This window comes from Anolis sagrei, chromosome X (assembly GCF_037176765.1).
Source record: "Anolis sagrei isolate rAnoSag1 chromosome X, rAnoSag1.mat, whole genome shotgun sequence".
Lineage (NCBI taxonomy): Eukaryota > Metazoa > Chordata > Lepidosauria > Squamata > Dactyloidae > Anolis > Anolis sagrei.
The window spans coordinates 71,572,056-71,590,164 of record NC_090034.1 but is presented as its reverse complement, the minus strand read 5'-3'; the positions used below and the strand labels follow the sequence as shown (position 1 = coordinate 71,590,164).

Genomic DNA, 18,109 nt, shown 5'->3' with positions numbered 1-18,109 from the left:
CCCTTCTCACCCCGAAGGAGACTCAGGGCGGATTACAGAACACATACACGGCAAACATTCAATGCCCGTTAAACCAGTAGTTCCCAACCTTTTTTTTTTGACCAGGGACCATTTTGACCAGGGACCATTTTGGCCAGGGACAACTTTGACCAGGGACCACTTTGACCAGGGACCATTTTGACCAGGGACCACTTTGACCAGGGACCACTTTGACCAGGGACCACTTTGACCAGGGACCTCTTTGACCAGGGACCACTTTGACCAGGGACCACTTTGACCAGTGACCATTTGACCAGGGACCACTTGACTAGTGACCATTTGACCAGGCACCACTTTTGACCAGGGACCATTTGATCAGGGACCACTTTGACCAGGGACCACTTTGACCAGTGACCATTTGACCAGGGACCTTTTTGACCTGGGACCATTTTGACCAGGGATCACTTGACCAGTGACCATTTGACCAGGGACCACTTTGACCAGGGGCCACTTTGACCAGGGGCCACTTTGACCAGGGGCCACGTTGACCAGGGACCATTTCACCAGGGACCACTTTGACCAGGGACCATTTGACCAGGGACCACTTTGATCAGGGACCACTTGACCAGGGGCCACTTTGACCAGGGGCCACTTTGAGCAGAGGCCACTTTGACCAGGGACCACGTTGACCAGGGACCACGTTGGCCAGGGACCGCTTTCCAACATTAGTACCAAAAGGGTTATGAATCAGTTTTTGGTCAACTTTAGATTTGGTTTTGTTATTTGCGGTGCTGATTCAGAAAATTACATTGGATAGACCACATCGGCTCTAGTTTCTGATACAGAACATATGCCATCCAGTAGTCACCATCAAACTGGTCAAAGTGGTCCCAGGTCCAAGTGGTCCCTGGTCAAAAAAAGGGTTGGAAACCACTTCTCTATAGTATAGAAAGTTTGAATGACCCAAGATCATCCAACGTTTTCTGGATTCTCGTGTATTCTTCAGTTGTCTGTCCATTTGTTGCTGGACTGCACCTCGCATCCTCCTTCGCTTCCAGCATAACCAATGTTGAGGAATGTTGAGCATTCATTGCAGGCTAACAACATGGGAGGGGGGTCCCAGTTTCCAGTTTTCTCCTTTAATACCCGCCCATTTTACCTCACTGCTACCATTTTTCATTTCCAGCTTACTGCAAGAGGCCCGTCAACAGCTGAACATGGACCATCGGGGCAAAATGGAAGCCCTGGAGATTGACCGGACCTGTGTCTCCCTCAACATCCATTCCCCCAACATCTCATACAAAGTCAATCCCACCCGAGTGCCGAATGAGTAAGCGTATGCTCCATGGATCAATAATCAAAGATACTTGATTGTCCTTCTCTCCTCCAAAGGGGTGATTTGGTAGATGGGCTGAAAGTGGCTGCTCTTGGAAAAATGTTTTGCAAAGCCACAAGACCCGTGTTTACTGATTTAGTTGGCAAACAGCTTTGTTTTTTTTTAAAAAAATCCAGTTTAATATTGTTGAAGCCTGGTAACACTGGGAACTAATAACATCCCTTTGATGTGTTTTGATGGCAGTTGAATGGTGCAGAAAGTCATAGATCAGTGTTTTTCAACCTGGGAGTTGGGCCCCATTGGTGTGTGTGTGTGTGTGTGTGATGAAGTGGTTTCAGAGCGGTTGCCAAAGACCATCAGAATACATATATTTCTGATGGTCTTAGGAACCCCTTTGGCATAGAAGGCTGAAGATCTCTCCGCCTGTCCTTCTCTTCAACCCATTCATAAGAGTTCTATGTGCCAAGTTTGGTTCAATTCCATCATTGGTGGAGTTAAGAATGCTCTTTGATTGTAGATGAACTATAAATCCCAGCAACTACAACTCCTGAATGACAAAACCACCCCCCCCCCCTGAACCCCACAAGTATTCAAATTTGGGGGTATCAGGTATTTGTGCCAAATTTGGTCCAGTGAATGCAAATGCACCCAGCATATCAGATAGTTATATTATGATTCGTAACAGTAGCAGAACTAACGGTTATGAAACACCCCTCGCGACCCCCTCCCCAGGGGTCCCGACCCCCAGGTCAAGAAACACTGCTCTAGACATCTGACAGAAACCTGGAAGCATCTGTTGAATTGTTAATGCTCTGAACCTTCTTAATATGTTCATGGGTGGCTTGTGGAATGGTTGCTAGGTGAGCTGTAATTCTCTGTAATGACTGCTCTTGTGTGTATGTATATGTGTGTGTATTGTTATATATGTATAAATACTTGTATACAAACACATGCATACACACATATATACACAGATATACACACACTCACACACACACACACATGCATACAAGTTGAGTTTCCCTTATCCAAAATGCTTTGGACCAGAAGCTTTTTGGATTTTTCTCGGATTTTGGAATATTTATCTTTGTATATTCTGTCCATAACGAGATACCATGGAGATGGGACCCAAGTCTAAATGCAAAATTCATTGATGTTTCAAATAACCTCTATGCATATCTTGAAGGAAGTTTTGTGCACAATATTTTAAATATTTTTGTGCATGAAACAAAGTATGTATACATGGAGCCATCAGAAAGCAAAGATGTCACTATCTCAGCCACCCACTGGGACAATTTTCGAGTATCTATGAGGGTTGAATGAAAAGTAATGCCTCCACCTTCGTAACTCCTCAACAGATGGCAGTACTGGTATGCAGCAGGTACTGGCTTGTTCAGTACTCTCCTCTACAGTTCCATTTTGTCAGGAAGCCTTAGCACTGAACAGTTGTGTTGTTAAAATGCGAAGTGTGGAACCCTGTGCAGACGGTCGGTCAATGCGACATAAGCAACGTGCAGTCACTGAATTCTTGACAGCAGAAGGTGTCACCCCAAAGGAGATTCATCAGAGAAAGCAAGCTCTTTATTATGGTGATTGTGTTGATGTGAGTAATGTGCATCGTTGGGCGAGTAAGTTTAAAGATGTTGAGGTGGGAACATCTGACTTGCATGACAAACAAAGAGTTGATCGTCCTGTGACAGCAACCACCGAGTTTCACAAGCGAAAGGTTGACAGATTGATACAGGAAGATTGTCGTATCACTCAGAGAGAAATTTCAAGCATAATTGGCATTTCACAAGAACGTGTGGATGACATTATTGCTTTGCTTGGCTATTGGAAGATCTGTGCATGATAGGTTGCGGAAACAGAGTGTCGACTTCTTCTGCGACAGCTTCAGAAAACTTGTTCATAATTGGCAGAAATGTATCCAATTGTCTGGTGATTATGTGCAAAAGGTTGACAAATTGGCTCAGGACGATCGTCCTATCACTCAGAGAGAAATTTCAAGCATAATCGGTACTTCACAAGAATGTGTGGGTCATATTATTGCTTTGCTTGGCTATCGGAAGATCTGTGCATGATGGGTACCCAGGATGCTGATGCCTGAAATGAAAGCTCACAGACTTGAAACTTCAGAGACTGGATCTCACCACTGTACGACATCCTCCATACAGTCCAGATCTAGCACCGTCTGACTTCCATCTGTTCCCGATAATGAAAGAAGATCTGCGGGGACATCATTATGCTTCTGATGAAGATGTTGAGAGAACTGTGAGACGCTGGTTGCAGAAACAGAGTGTCAACTTCTTCTGTGACGACTTCAGAAAACTTGTTCATCATTGGCAGAAATGTATCTAATTGTCTGTTGATTATTTATTTATTTATTTATTTCGAGGGTTTATATACCGACCCTCTCACCTTCAAAGAGGGATTCGGACCGGTTCACAACATGTGTTAACATACAAAAAATATACAATAACAACACAATGCCACTTCATTACACGATTAAAATATCAGCACCATACACATTAAAACAATTTTTGAGTATCTACAAGGATTGAATGAAAAATAATGCCCCCACCTTCGTAACTCCTCAACAGATGGCAGTACTGGTATGCAACAGGTACTGGCTTGTTCAGTAGACTCTCCTCTACAGTTCCATTTTGGCGGGAAGCCTTAACACTGAGCAGTTGTGTTGTTAAAATGTGAAGTATGGAACCCTGCGCAGATGGTCGGTCAATGCGACATAAGCAACGTGCAGTCACTGAATTCTTGACAGCAGAAGGTGTCACCCCAAAGGAGATTCATCAGAGTCTCCCAGTTAAAAGAGCCAAATCGTCCGACACCATCACAATCCCATTCATCCTCCTCCTTTCATGTGGGCAAAGAATTAAATCAGTTGTCAAATGCCGCGTTCCACAACCAGGTCTTTGTTAGTTTCCTGAACGTCAAGAGGGAGGGGGCAGTTCTGATCTCTAATGGCAGGGAGTTCCAAAGTCGAGGGGCCACCATCGAGAAGGCCCTGTCCCTCATCCCCACCAGCCGTGCCTGTGCAGGCGGAGGGACCGAGAGCAGGGCCCCTCCAGATGATCTTAGTGGTCTTGATGGTTCGATTATGTGGAAAAGTGAATAGTGGTAGTTAAAGAGCACATTCTAAGGATTATTTCTGCATATGATTTATTAAAATATTCCCATCTAATCCCAAGTAACGAAGGTGGAGGCATTACTTTTCATTCAACCTTCGTAGGAATTCTAGATAAGGGATGTTCAACCTGTATATGTGTGTAATTAAATCGTACATCACAGAAAGACAGCATGTCTCCAGTGACCGGATTCTAAGGCTGTTGTTCCCAAACTTTGGTCTCCCAGACCTCCATAATTTCTGACTGTTATCCAAGTTGATTGGGAATTCTGGGAGTTGAAGTCCAAACACTTGGAGGGCTAAAGTTTGGGAAGTACTGTTTTGAGGAAAATGGTTGGAGCTCTTTAAAATTCTCATAAGCATGTATATTACCCAGCATAGGAGCTTGTATGGGGCGAACCATTAAAACTGAGACTGAAAGCAAACGGGATCCTAAACAACCAGACCAGTGGATTGTTTTTGCCATTGTAGATCACTGAGCCCAGAGCAGTGGGACCAGTGCAGCCAATACAACAAGGAGCGAGGAGAGGCGGAAGCAAGAGCATCTTATGAATTGCGAGAAGCCATAGCACTGACCATTGCCCAGGTAAATGACTTTGGTTCCTGCTGGATTATTGGAAGCCATTTAGTTACTGTATATACTTAAGTATAAGCCAACCCAAATATAAGCCGAGGCACCTAATTTTACCGCAAAAAAACTGGGAAAACGTATTGACTCGAGTATAAGCTGAGGGTGGGAAATGCAGCAGCTACTGGTAAATCTTTTTTAAATAGATACCAATAACTTTACATTAATTGAGGCATTCGTAGGTTCAATGTTTTTGAATCTATATAAATAAAAATGTAATGTTCGTTTGTGGGACTAACATAACTGAAAAACCACTGGGCGAATTGACACCAAATTTGGACACAATGCACCTATCAGGCCAAGGAGTGGTCATCACTCATAAAAACCTGAAAAACACAGTGGAAGAGACCTAAAAAGCAAAAAAACAAAAACAAAACCCAAACCATTACATATATACACATATACACAAATATATATACACACAAAACACATATAGGCAGACTGGGCCACAGCAACATGTGGCAGGGGACAGCTAGTATTTACATAAAACTGTAATTGAAGATAAGACTCCAACTCTGATTAAACTGTTATTCTAACCTTCTTCAATGTAAATGTATTACGTATTCTTCCAATAATAATAATGGGGTAAAAATAATGTAAATGTAATAATAATAATGTATAGAGTAAAATAATAAATTTAATAATAATAAATAGAGTAAAATATTAAATGTAACCATAATAAATAGAGTAAAATAATTAATGTAATAATAATACAGGGGTTTTTGAGAAACTGCAAGTCGCTTCTGGTATGAGAGAATTGGCCGTCTCCAAGGACGTTGCCCAGGGGACGCCTGGATGTTTTGATGTTTTATCATCCTTGTGGGAGGCATCTCTCGTGTCCCCGCTTGGGGAGCTGGAGCTGATAGAGGGAGCTCATCCACTCTCTCCCTGGATTCGAACCTGCGACCTGTCTGTCTTCAGCCCTGCCGGCATAGGGGTTATAGAGTAAAATAATGTAAATATAATAGAGTATATAATAGTAAAGGTAAAGGTAGTCCCCTGACATTAAGTCCAGTCATGTCTGACTCTGGAGGTTGGTGATCATCTCCATTTCTAAGCCGAAGAGCCAGCGTTGTCCATAGACACCTCCAAGGTCATGTAGCCGGCATGACTGCATGGAGCGCCGTTACCTTCCCGCCGGAGCGGTACCTATTGATCTACTCACATTTGCATGTTTTCGAACTGCTAGGTTGGCAGAAGCTAGGGCTGACAGTGGAAGCTCACGCCGCTCCCCAGAATCGAACCTGTGACCTTTCGATCAACAAGCTCAGCAGCTCAGTGCTTTAACCCGCTGGGCTCCTAGAGTATATAATATAATAGAGTAAAATAATGTAAATATAATAATAACAATAATAGAGTAAAATAATAAATATAATAATAATATAAATAGAGTAAAACAATAGAGTTAAACAATAAAAATATGTTTTATAAATAATAATAAATAGAGTAAAATATTAAATGTGATAATAATAATAATAGAGTAAAATAATGTAAATGTAATGTAATAAATTACATTTACATTATTTTACTCTATTATTATTATTATTATTATGTAATGTAATAAATAGGGAGCTCCGGTGGCGCAGTGGGTTAAAGCACTGAGCTGATGAGCTTGTTGATCGAAAGGTCGCAGGTTCGATTCCGGGGAGCGGTGTGAGCTTCCGCTGTCAGCCCTAGCTTCTGCCAACCTAGCAGTTCGAAAACATGCAAATGTGAGTAGATCAATAGGTACCGCTCTGGCGGGAAGGTAACGGCGCTTCATGCAGTCATGCCAGCCACATGACCTTGGAGGTGTCTACGGACAACGCTGGCTCTTCGGCTTAGAAATGGAGATGAGCACCACACCCCAGAGTCAGACATGACTGGACTTAATGTCAGGGGACAACCTTTACCTTTACCTTAATGTAATAAATAGAGTAAAATAATAAATGTACTAAAATAATAATTACAGAGTAAAATAATAACTTTGACTCAAGTATAAACTGAGGGAGGCTTTTTCAGCCTTACGAAAAGGCTGAAAAGGTCAGCTTATGCTCGAGTATATACAGTAATCTCTTTATTTAATGTACAATATGATTTACATATCAGTGGGACAGTAACTGCAATTTTATTTACCAACTTCTGACAAAACACGACCTCTCAAGGCATTTTAAAGATCCTCCAGGTGAATCTAGATGTTCCTTCCTTCTTTCTTCAGCTGCTGAGTTAACTTCCCCCAGCGGTAGAAAAATCCTGGGATTCTTTACCCTAACCCTAACCTTTCTAAGAATAGCAGCTCAGGGTTAGGGTAAAGAATCCCAGGATTTTTCTATATAATTTCACAAGTTGACTGTTTGTGTTTATAACTTCAACAAGCTGTGCCAAGACTGTCAAGAACTTTGAGAAATAAATGTTCTGTTTGATGTTCAAATCTGGAGTGGCCTCAGTTGCTGAGAATCCTAAGCTTCTAAGTAAGGCACCCGCAATTCACCTGGATAAAGAGAGAAGCACATCTTAGTTTTAACTTTATAGTGTCTGGGTGTGACGGCACATGTAGCCTTCCTCAAACCATGTCCAGCTCCCACAGTTTGGTCTTTGGCTTCCAAGGTTTTGAGACACGGAGTGTTTTCAAGGACATGCTGGGTGCCTATCTGTCGGGAGGGCTTTGATTGTATCTTTCTGCCTGGTAGAAGGGGGCTGGACTGAATGACCCTTGAGGTTTCTTTCAACTCTAGAATCCCATGATTGTATATTTATTATTATTATTATTATTATTATTATTATTATTTTATTTCAATTACTTCTACCCCGCCCTTCTCACCCCCGAGGGGGGACTCAGGGCGGCTTACAAACGAAGGCACAAGTCGATGCCTAAATCAATAAACAAACAATACATAAAAACAATTTAAACGATTAACAAGTTAAAAACATTAATACATAGTAAAATAGCAAAACAATCTCATGCTCAGTGTTCAGAGTCCGTATATCCATTCCATTCCGTTCGCCCTTGTTTATCGTCAGATCTTTCCTTAGCTGCCAGAATATCCAAAAGCTTGGTCCCATATCCAGGTCTTCAATTTTTTTCTGAACGCCAAAAGGGAAGTCGCTGTTCTAATCTCCCCGGGGAGTGAGTTCCACAGGTGAGGGGCCACCACTGAGAAGGCCCTGCTCCTCGTCCCCACCAACCTCACTTGTGATAGTGGCGGGGTCGAGAGCAGGGCCTCCCCAGACGATCTTAAATTTCGAGATGGGATGTAGAGGGAGATCCGTTCGGACAAATACACTGGGCCGGAACCGTATAGGGTTTTGTAGGTCAAAACCAGCACTTTGAATTGTGCTCGGAATTGGATCGGCAGCCAGTGGAGCTGGCGTAACAGAGGGGTGGTATGCTCCCTGTACGCCGCTCCGGTGAGTAATCTGGCTGCTTCTCACTGGACTAGTTGAAGTTTCCGAGCAGTCTTCAAAGGCAACCCCACGTAGAGTGCGTTGCAGTAATCCAACCGGGATGTAACAAGAGCGTGGACCACCATGGCCAGATCTGACTTCCCAAGGTACGGGCGCAGCTGGCACACAAGTTTTAATTGTGCGAAAGCTCTCCCAGCCACCGCCGAGACCTGAGGTTCCAGGCTCAGCGATGAGTCCAGGATCACTCCCAAGCTGCGAACCTGCGTCTTCAGGGGGAGTGTAACCCCATCTAACACAGGCTGTAACCCTATACCCTGTTCGGCCTTACGACTGACCAGTAGGACCTCTGTCTTGTCTGGATTCAATTTCAGTTTGTTAGCTCTCATCCAGTCCAATACAGCGGCCAAGCACCGGTTCAAGGGCTGGACAGCCTCCTTGGTGACAGGTGGAAAGGAGTGACAGATTTGGACATCATCTGCGTAAAGATAACATCTCATTCCGAAACTCCGGAATATATATATTTTTCCTTCTAGACTGACAACGAACTGGAAGCTCAGCGTGTGGCCACCGAGTTTGCCTTCCGGAAGCGCATCCATGAGTTGGAGAGAGCCCTGGATGAGTTGAGATGGGGAGAAAAAAATGTAAGTTTTGATGGGGCTGGAGACTGTGAAATTTGCAAAAAGGTATGAATGAACAATTTGCCCAAGTAGAATTAGTCCAGAGCCAAGACCCCTTCTCTCTCTGATGTGTGCGTTCTGTCAGAAATATTAAGGAATAACTAGGTATTTTCAATTACAAAAATGTGAGTCAAACACTGAAAAGATCAAATGGATGCCAAGCCTCAGCAAAAGCTGAGTGTGTGCCTGTAGTTTAGTAGTCTCAGTCTGTGAGAGGTCTCTGTGGAAGAAGTGCCTCAGTGTGTTAATAGGCCTCAGTGGGAGAAAGGCCTCAGTGGGAGAAGGCCTCAGTGGGAGAAAGGCTTCAGTGTGAGATTGACCTCAGTATATTAGTAGGCCTCAGTGTGCGAAGGCCTGGTGTGAGAAGCTTTGGTGAGAGGAACCCCCAGGTTGAAGGACATCATGTGTGAAGCTTCAGTGTGAAGGCTGCTGTGTAAAAGGCCCCTGTGTAACTTTGGTGTGAGAGGAGGCTCTGTGAGAGTGAAGCTGATTATCTGCATGAGAAAGAAGCCCAGTGTGGAAGCAAAGAAGGAAGTATAAAGAACTTTGTTATGGAAACCTTGTTCATGTATTGTCGAAGGCTTTCATGGGCGGAATCACTGGGTTATTGTAGGTTTTTCCGGACTATATGGCCATGTTCTGGAGGCATTTTCTCCTGACGTTTCACCTGCATCTATGGCACGCATCCTCAGAGGTAGTGAGGTGGGGGATCCTCACTACCTCTGAGGATGCTTGCCATAGATACAGGCAAAACGTCAGGAGAAAATGCCTCCAGAACATGGCCATATAGCCCAGAAAAACCTACAACAACCCACTTGTTCATGTAAATAGTGCATCACAGTGTGTGTGAGAGAGGCAGAAGCTAAGTGTTTTCTCAGAAGCTCCTCGATTTGAGGTGGGGGAGCTTGACCTTCAGCTAACAGTGAGGGGAGATAGGAGCAAATCATGCTGCTGCGGATAAGTTACTCTGCTGTACGTTTATGAGGAAGGTATTTTATTAATAAGCTCACAGTCACCTCTTCTTCCTATGTCTCTTTGCCGTCGTCCCCCCCCCCCCCCCCCCCAGACCATGGAAGAAATTGCTGAGATGGAGGAGGACATTAGACGCCTCGAGGAGGATCTCCGGATCAAAGTGTGGAATCTGAAACTGGCTCACACTCGCCTGGAGACCCGGACTTACCGCCCAAACCTGGAGCTTTGCCGTGACCAGGTACAACAATCCCCCTCTTCTTTAAGCTTACAAGTGGGGCAGGTATATCGGAAGTGCTGAACATCGTCTCTGATACTCCCTTCTTCCCAGACAAACCAGAATGTTAATATTGTGTCCAATTCTGGGCACCGCAATTCAAGAGAGATGTTGACAATCTGGAATGTGTCCAGCGGAGGGCGACTAAAATGATCAAGGGTCTGGAGAGCAAGCCCTATGAGGAGTGGCTTAAGGAGCTGGGCATGTTTAGCCTAAAGAAGAGAAGGCTGAGAGGAGATATGATAGCCATGTACAAATATGGCTTGAGAAAACTGCAAGTCACTTCTGGTGTGAGAGAATTGCCCGTCTGCAAGGACGTTGCCCAGGGGACGCCCGGATGTTATTGTTGTTGTTGTGGTTGTTTCTGATGTTTTACCTTCCTTGTGGGAGGCTTCCACACATGGGGAGCTGATAGAGGGAACTCATCTGCACTCTCCCTGGATTCGAACCTCTATCTGTCTGTCTTCAGTCCTGCCGGCACAAGGGTTTAACCCACTTCGCTATCGGGGGCTCCATAATAACTTTCTCAACCTGGAGGCTGGGACCCCTGGAGGGGTCATGAGAGGGTGTCAGAGGGGTTGCCAAGGACCATCGAAAAGCCCAATTCTATCATTGGCGGAGTTCAGAATGCTCTTTGATTGTAGGTGAACTATAAATCCCAGCAACTACAACTCCCAAATGTCAAGGTCTGTTTTCCCCAAAGTCCACCAGTGTTCACATTTGGGTATATTAAGTATTCGTGCCAAGTTTGGCCCAGATCCATCACTGTTTGGGTCCACAGTGCTCTCTGGATGTAGGTGAACTACAACTCCAAAACACAATGCCTACCAAACCCTTCCAGTGTTTTCTGTTAGTCATGGGAGTCCTGTGAGCCAAGTCTGGTTCAGTTCCATCGTTGGTGGAGTCCAGAATGCTCCTTGATTGTAGGTGAACTATAAATCCCAGCAACTACACCTCCCAAATGACAAAATCAGTCGTTTCCCCCCTCCCAACCCCACCAGTATTCAAATTTGGGCGTATTGGGTATTTGTGCCAAATTTGGTCCAGTGAATGAAAATACATCCTGCATATCAGATATTTACATTACAACTCATATTAGTGGCAAAATTACAGTTATGAAGTAGCAACAAAAATAATTTTATGGTTGGGGGTCACCACAACATGAAGAACTGTATTAAGGGGTCACGGCATTAGGAAGGTTGAGAAACACTGGTAACCCATTGCGCCACCAAACACATGCATCCACCTCCACAGCGGTCTGATGCAAACTGAATGCAAAAATGGAGTCCTGAGTCTGAATCACATGTCCATAACCCCTCCCACACCAAAGAGGTTGGTCAAACTGGCAAATCAGCATACACATAGAATACAGGTTAGCAAATATATAAATCTATATAAATAAAACTGCAATGTTCGTTTGTGGGCTTAACAGAACTCAAAAACCAGTGGGCAAATTGACACCAATTTGGACACAATACACCTAACAACCCAATGTATGTCCTTCACCCACAAAAAAATTGATTTTGTCATTTGGGAGTTGTAGTTGCTAGGATTTATAGTTCACCTACAATCACAGAGCATTCTGAACCCCACCAACGATGGAATTGAACCAAACTTGGCACACAGTTCTTCCATGACCAACAGAAAACACTGGAAGGGTTTGGCGGGCAGTGTCCTTTGGTTTTGGAGTTGTAGTTCACCTACATCCAGAGATCACTGTGGACTCAAACAATGATGGATCTGGACTAAACTTGGCACAAATATTCAATATGCCCAAATGTGAACACTGGTGGAGTTTGGGGAAAATAGAATCTTTGACATTTGGGAGTTGTAATTGCTGGGATTTATAGTTCACCTACAATCAAAGAGCATTCTGAACCCCACCAACGATGGAACTGAACCAAACTTGGCACACAGAACTCCCATGACCAACAGAAAATACTGGAAGGGTTTGGTGGCCAGTGCCCTTTGGTTTTGGAATTGTAGTTCACCTACATTCAGAGACCACTGTGGACTCAAACAATGATAAATCTGGACCAAACTTGGCATGAATACTGAATGTTCCCAAATGGGAACACTGGTAGAGTTTGGTGAAAATAGACCTTGACATTTGGGAGTTGTAATTGCTGGGATTTATAGTTCACCTACAATCAAAGAGCATTCTGAACCCCACCAACGATAGAATTGGGCCAAACCTCCCACACAAAACCCCCATATGGGCCACAGCATAGCGTGGCAGGGGATGGCTAGTTAACAAATAAATAGTGAAAGGCTTGGGAGGCTGCCATTTCCTACATTTCATCAAATCCCTATAGGGCTGGGGTGCTTTGCAGTTCTTGGTACCCTTTGTAGGAACCAAGCTTGCACAGTTACTGTAATGTTTTTATTAATGTGATTATTTTATATGCTTTTAATTTATTTATTTATTTATTTATATGCTAAGTCAGGGTTAATCCTGTTTCACTGAAAACTCGAGCATTTGGTGATTTGTTTTCAGATTGTATGATACGTATTTTATCTTATTTCTTTTGAAAACCGCTTTGGGAGAATGACCGCCTATAAATTAATTGAACCCATTAAAAATATGTAATTGTGTCCCATAGTGACTCTCTCCTGCTTTTGGCTTCCAGGCTCAGCACGGATTGACAGATGAGGTTCATCAGCTGGAAGGCACCATTGCTGCCCTTAGACAGAAGCTGGCACAGGCTCAGTACGTCCCTCCATGTCTCTGCACTCCTGTTTTATGATGGAAGTTTAAATGGAGCCTCTTTGGTTCTTTGGGCATGTCAAGAGTGCTTTTGATGCCATAGGGGCTGCCTTTGTTCTTTGTCTCAAAGCTGGAGAACCTTTCGTCCTCTGGCAGGAATAGCCTGCAACTCTCTTTGCATGTGTATTCCTTCATGGCTGGACTGGATGGCCTTTGGGGTCTCTTCCAACTCTAGGATTCTATGAATCAGTGGCTGGATGGCCCTCTATTAGGAGGGCTTTGATTGTGCATTCCTTCATGGCAGAATGGGGCTGGGCTGGATGACCCTTGGGGTCACTTCCTACTATGATTCTATGAATCTTACCAGTGACTGGGTGGACATCTGTCAGGAGGGCTTTGATTGTGCATTTTTGCATGGCAAAATGGGGCTGGACTAGATGGCCCTTGGAGTCTCTTTCAACTATGATTCTATGAATCTTATCAATGGCTGGATGGATGATCATCTGTCGAGAAGCTTTGATTGTGCATTCCTTCATGGCAGAATGAGGCTGGTCTGGATGGCACTTGAGGTCTCTTCCAACTATGATTCTATGACTAAATGGATGGCTGGTCATCTGTCATGAGGGCTTTGATTGTGTATTCCGTCATGACACAATGGGGCTGGACTGAATGACCCTTGAGGTCTCTTCCAAGTATAATTCTATGAATCAGTGGCTGGATGCCCCTCTCTTGGGAGGGATTGGATTGTGTATTCCTTCACGGCAGAATGGGGCTGGACTAAAATCTGTCAGGAGGGCTTTGATTGTGCATTCCTTCATGGTAAAATGGGGCTGGACTGGATGGCCCTTGGAGTCTCTTCCAACTACGATTCTATGAATCTTATCAATGGCTGGATGGATGATCATCTGTTGAGAGGGCTTTGATTGTGTATTCCTTCATGAGGAAGAATACTGGTCTGGATGGCTCTTGGGGTCTCTTCCAGTACTTGGATTCTCTTAATCAGTGGCTGGACGGCCATCTGTTGGGAGGGATTGGATTGTGTATTCCTTCATGGTAAAATGCAGCTGGACTATATGGCCCTTGGAGTCTCTTCCAGCTATGATTCTATGAATCTTATCAATGGCTGGATGGATGATCATCTGTCGAGAGGGCTTTGATTGTGTATTCCTTCATGAGGAGGAATACTGGTCTGGATGGCTCTTGGGGTCTCTTCCAGTACTTGGATTCTCTTAATCAGTGGCTGGACGGCCATCTGTTGGGAGGGATTGGATTGTGTATTCCTTCATGGTAAAATGCAGCTGGACTATATGGCCCTTGGAGTCTCTTCCAGCTATGATTCTATGAATCTTATCAATGGCTGGATGGATGATCATCTGTCGAGAGGGCTTTGATTGTGTATTCCTTCATGAGGAGGAATACTGGTCTGGATGGCTCTTGGGGTCTCTTCCAGTACTTGGATTCTCTTAATCAGTGGCTGGACGGCCATCTGTTGGGAGGGATTGGATTGTGTATTCCTTCATGGTAAAATGCAGCTGGACTATATGGCCCTTGGAGTCTCTTCCAACTATGATTCTATGAATCTTATCAATGGCTGGATGGATGATCATCTGTTGAGAGGGCTTTAATTGTGTATGCCTTCATGAGGTCTGGATGGCCCTTGGGGTCTCTTCCATGACTTGGATTCTATGAATCAGTAGCTGGATGGCCATCTGTTGGGAGGGCTTGGATTGTGTATTTTTGAATAGCAGAATGGGGCTGGACTGGATGACCCATGGGGCCTCTTCCAACTCTAGGTTTCTGAGATGGTCTTTCCTTGGCTTTCCACAGGGATGCTCTGGACGCTCTCCAGAAGCAGCTCTACCGCATCCAGGCGGACATTGTGGTCAAGGCCAACTCCCTGCTGCTGGACAACAAATGCCTGGACACGAGGCGCAAGCTGACGGTCCCTGGAGAGAAGTTTGTGCCCGAAGTGGACACTTTCAACCGCACCACCAACCGCATCCTCTCACCCCTCAAGAGCCGCCAGCTGGAGTTGGCTTAATACAAGGGCTCCTGCTCCCTATTCCTTGCTCCCTTGAATTTGGGAAATTTGCACCCCAGTCCCTTGCAGCGACTCCTTGTTGTGGCAAGTATAGCTGGGATTTCAGTTGCACCCAAATGACATAAATTTCTCTTTCTTGACCCCTATGGCTTTGGAAATTTAAGAAAAAGTGATACTTAATAAACAAATCCCATTAACAAAATGTGTCTGATCCTTAAAACTCATTCAACCCTTTGCAATATGGTTTGCAGACAATCCAAAGGAATGCTTCTCTCCTCCCGACATAAGTCTACAGTAGACTCTCAGTTAACCGGCACCCGTGGGGATTGGTAGATGCTGGATAAGGGTAGTTGCTTGAGAGTTACTATTAAGGACTACTATCAAAATTTAAAAAAATGTCAAGGTCTATTTCCCCCAACATCCATCTGTGTTCATATTTGGGCATATGCAATATTCATGCCAAGTTTGGTCCAGATCCATCATTGTTTGACCCCATGGTAGTCTCTGGATGTAGGTGAACTATAAATCCCAAACTCAAGGTCAATGCTCACCAAACCCTTCTAGTGTTTTCGGCTGGTCATGGGAGTCCTGTATGCCCCGGTTGGTTCAATTCTATCATGCTATTTGATTGTAGGTGAACTATAAATCCCAGAAACTACAACTCCCAAAAGACAAAATCATTTTTTTGAGTGAAGGACATACATTGGCTTGTTAGGTGTATGCTGTCCAAATTTGGTGTCAGTTCCCCCAGTGGTTTTTGAGTTCTGTTAATCCCACAAATGAACATTACATTTTTATTTATATAGACTAGCCGTCCCCTGCCATGCGTTGCTGTGGCCCACTCTGGTGGTCATGGGGGTTGTGTGTGGCAGGTTTGGCCCAATGCTATCGTTGGTGGGGTTCAGAATGCTCTGTGATTGTAGGTGATCTACAAATCCCAGCAACTGCAACTCCCAAATGTCAAGATTCTATTTTCCCCAAACTCCACCAGTGTTCACATTTGGGCAAAATGAGTATTCAATATGGGTCCAGATCCATCATTGAGTGCACAGTGCTCTCAGGATGTAGGTGAACTACAACTCCAAAACCAAAAGACACTGCCCACCAAACCCTTCCAGTATTTTCTGTTGGTCATGGGAGAACTGTGTGCCAAGTTTGGTTCAATTCCATCATTGGTGGGGTTCAGAATGCTCTTTGATTGTAGGTGAACTATAAATCCCAGCAACTACAACTCCCAAATGACAAAATCAAATTTTTTGAGTGAAGGACATACATTGGGTTGTTAGGTGTCTTGTGTCCAAATTTGGTGTCAATTCCCCCCGTGGTTTTTGAGTTCTGTTAAGTCCACAAACGGACATTACATTTTATATATATAGATTATGTACCCAAGGTAGCAAAGGTAAAGGTTTTCCCCTGACATTAAGTCCAGTTGCGTCTGACTCTGGGGTGTGGTGCTCATCTCAATTTCTAAGCCAAAGAGCCGGCATTGTCCATAGACACCTCCAAGGTCATGTGGCCAGCATGACTGCATGGAACGCCGTTACCTTCCCCCCAGAGTGGTACCTATTGATCTACTTACATTTGCGTGTTTTTGAACTGCTAGGTTGACAGAAGCTGGGGCTAACAGCGGGAGCTCACTCCACTCGCTGGATTTGAACCTGTAACCTTTCGGTTAGCAAGTTCAGCATCTCAGCAGTTTAACCCACTGCGCCACCACCTCACCCAATAACGTACCAAAAACACATTTTACTTGATATTTGTAAATACAGTAATTGAAAGCAAATAAAGACAAATTTCATGTAAGACGGTTTAACTGTATTATAAAAACGGCTTTGTGGATACAGTATGCAATACAGGATTATTTAGGTTGCTGTGACCTTTCCGGGCTGTATGGCTATGTTCCAGAAGCATTCTCTCCTGACGTTTCGCCCACATCTATGCCATGCATTCTCAGAGGTTGTGAGGTTTGTTGGAAACAAAGTAAGTGGGGTTTATATACAGGGTTAGTCAAAATGCATAGGCCAAACATACATACAATTGTATGTATGTTTGGCCTATGCATTTTGACTAACCCTGTATATCTGTGGAATAATGTCCGGGGTGGGATAAAGAAATCTTATCTGTTTGTGTGAGTTCTGCAATTGATCACCTTGATTAGCAATTGAATAGCTTTGCAGCTTCAAGGCTTGGCTGCTTCCTGCCTGGGGGAATCCTTTGTTGGGAGGTGATTATCTGGCCCTAATTGTTTCCTGTCTGGAATGCCCCTGTTTTTTTTTGTATTGTTCTTTGTTTACTGCCCTGATTTTAGAGTTTTTAAAATATTGGTTGCCAGATTTTGTTCATTTTCATGGTTTCCTCCTTTCTGTTTAAATTGTCCACATGCTTGTGAATTTCAGTGCCTTTTCTATGCAGTCTGACATGGTAGTTATTAGAGTGGTCCAGCATTTCTGTGTTGTCAAATAATATGATGAGTCCCCTACTTGCCTTGTTTCCAACAGACCTCACCACCTCTGAAGATGCCTGCCAGAGATGTAGGTGAATGCTTCTGGAACATGGCCATACAGCCTGGGAAACTCACCGCAACCCAGTGATTCCGGAAATGAAAGCCTTCGACAACATAAAGGATTATTTCTTTTATGTCAGAGTAGCGTTAGTAGCCTGCAGAATATCTCAGCCCCTTTTACTTCCAGTGTTATAAAAACTCAAAAAAATACACGAGTCTGTTGCTTTAAGTAGAAGCAAAAATATAGTTCTATTCACTGTAGATCAAAAACACAAAGCAAAACAGAAGAATTGTTCTCACCGATATACAACAAACAATATCTCCGGTGAATCATCTTCTTTACACGATGATTTGCAAACATATAGCAAAATAATACAGTCTCTCTGCTTAGTTATCAGTAGAATGTCCTTGTCTTGCCATAAACAAGCAGTTTCTCTGGCATTCCAAACTGCTTGTGTCTTCAGCT

General features: G+C 43.9%; 1 protein-coding gene across 1 annotated transcript in view; it reads left to right on the top strand.

The window, feature by feature from the left end:
* TEKT2 (tektin 2) overlaps positions 1-15,269 on the top strand; it is a 33,655-nt gene extending 18,386 nt beyond the window's left edge. Inside the window, exons 5-10 of the mRNA XM_067473236.1 lie at positions 1,166-1,309; positions 4,929-5,043; positions 9,003-9,110; positions 10,213-10,356; positions 13,023-13,102; positions 14,927-15,269. Of these exons, the coding sequence (XP_067329337.1) occupies positions 1,166-1,309; positions 4,929-5,043; positions 9,003-9,110; positions 10,213-10,356; positions 13,023-13,102; positions 14,927-15,140 (805 nt within the window). The 3' untranslated portion in view covers positions 15,141-15,269. The remainder of the gene's footprint in view (positions 1-1,165; positions 1,310-4,928; positions 5,044-9,002; positions 9,111-10,212; positions 10,357-13,022; positions 13,103-14,926) is intronic.
* The last annotated feature ends 2,840 nt before the right edge of the window (positions 15,270-18,109 follow it).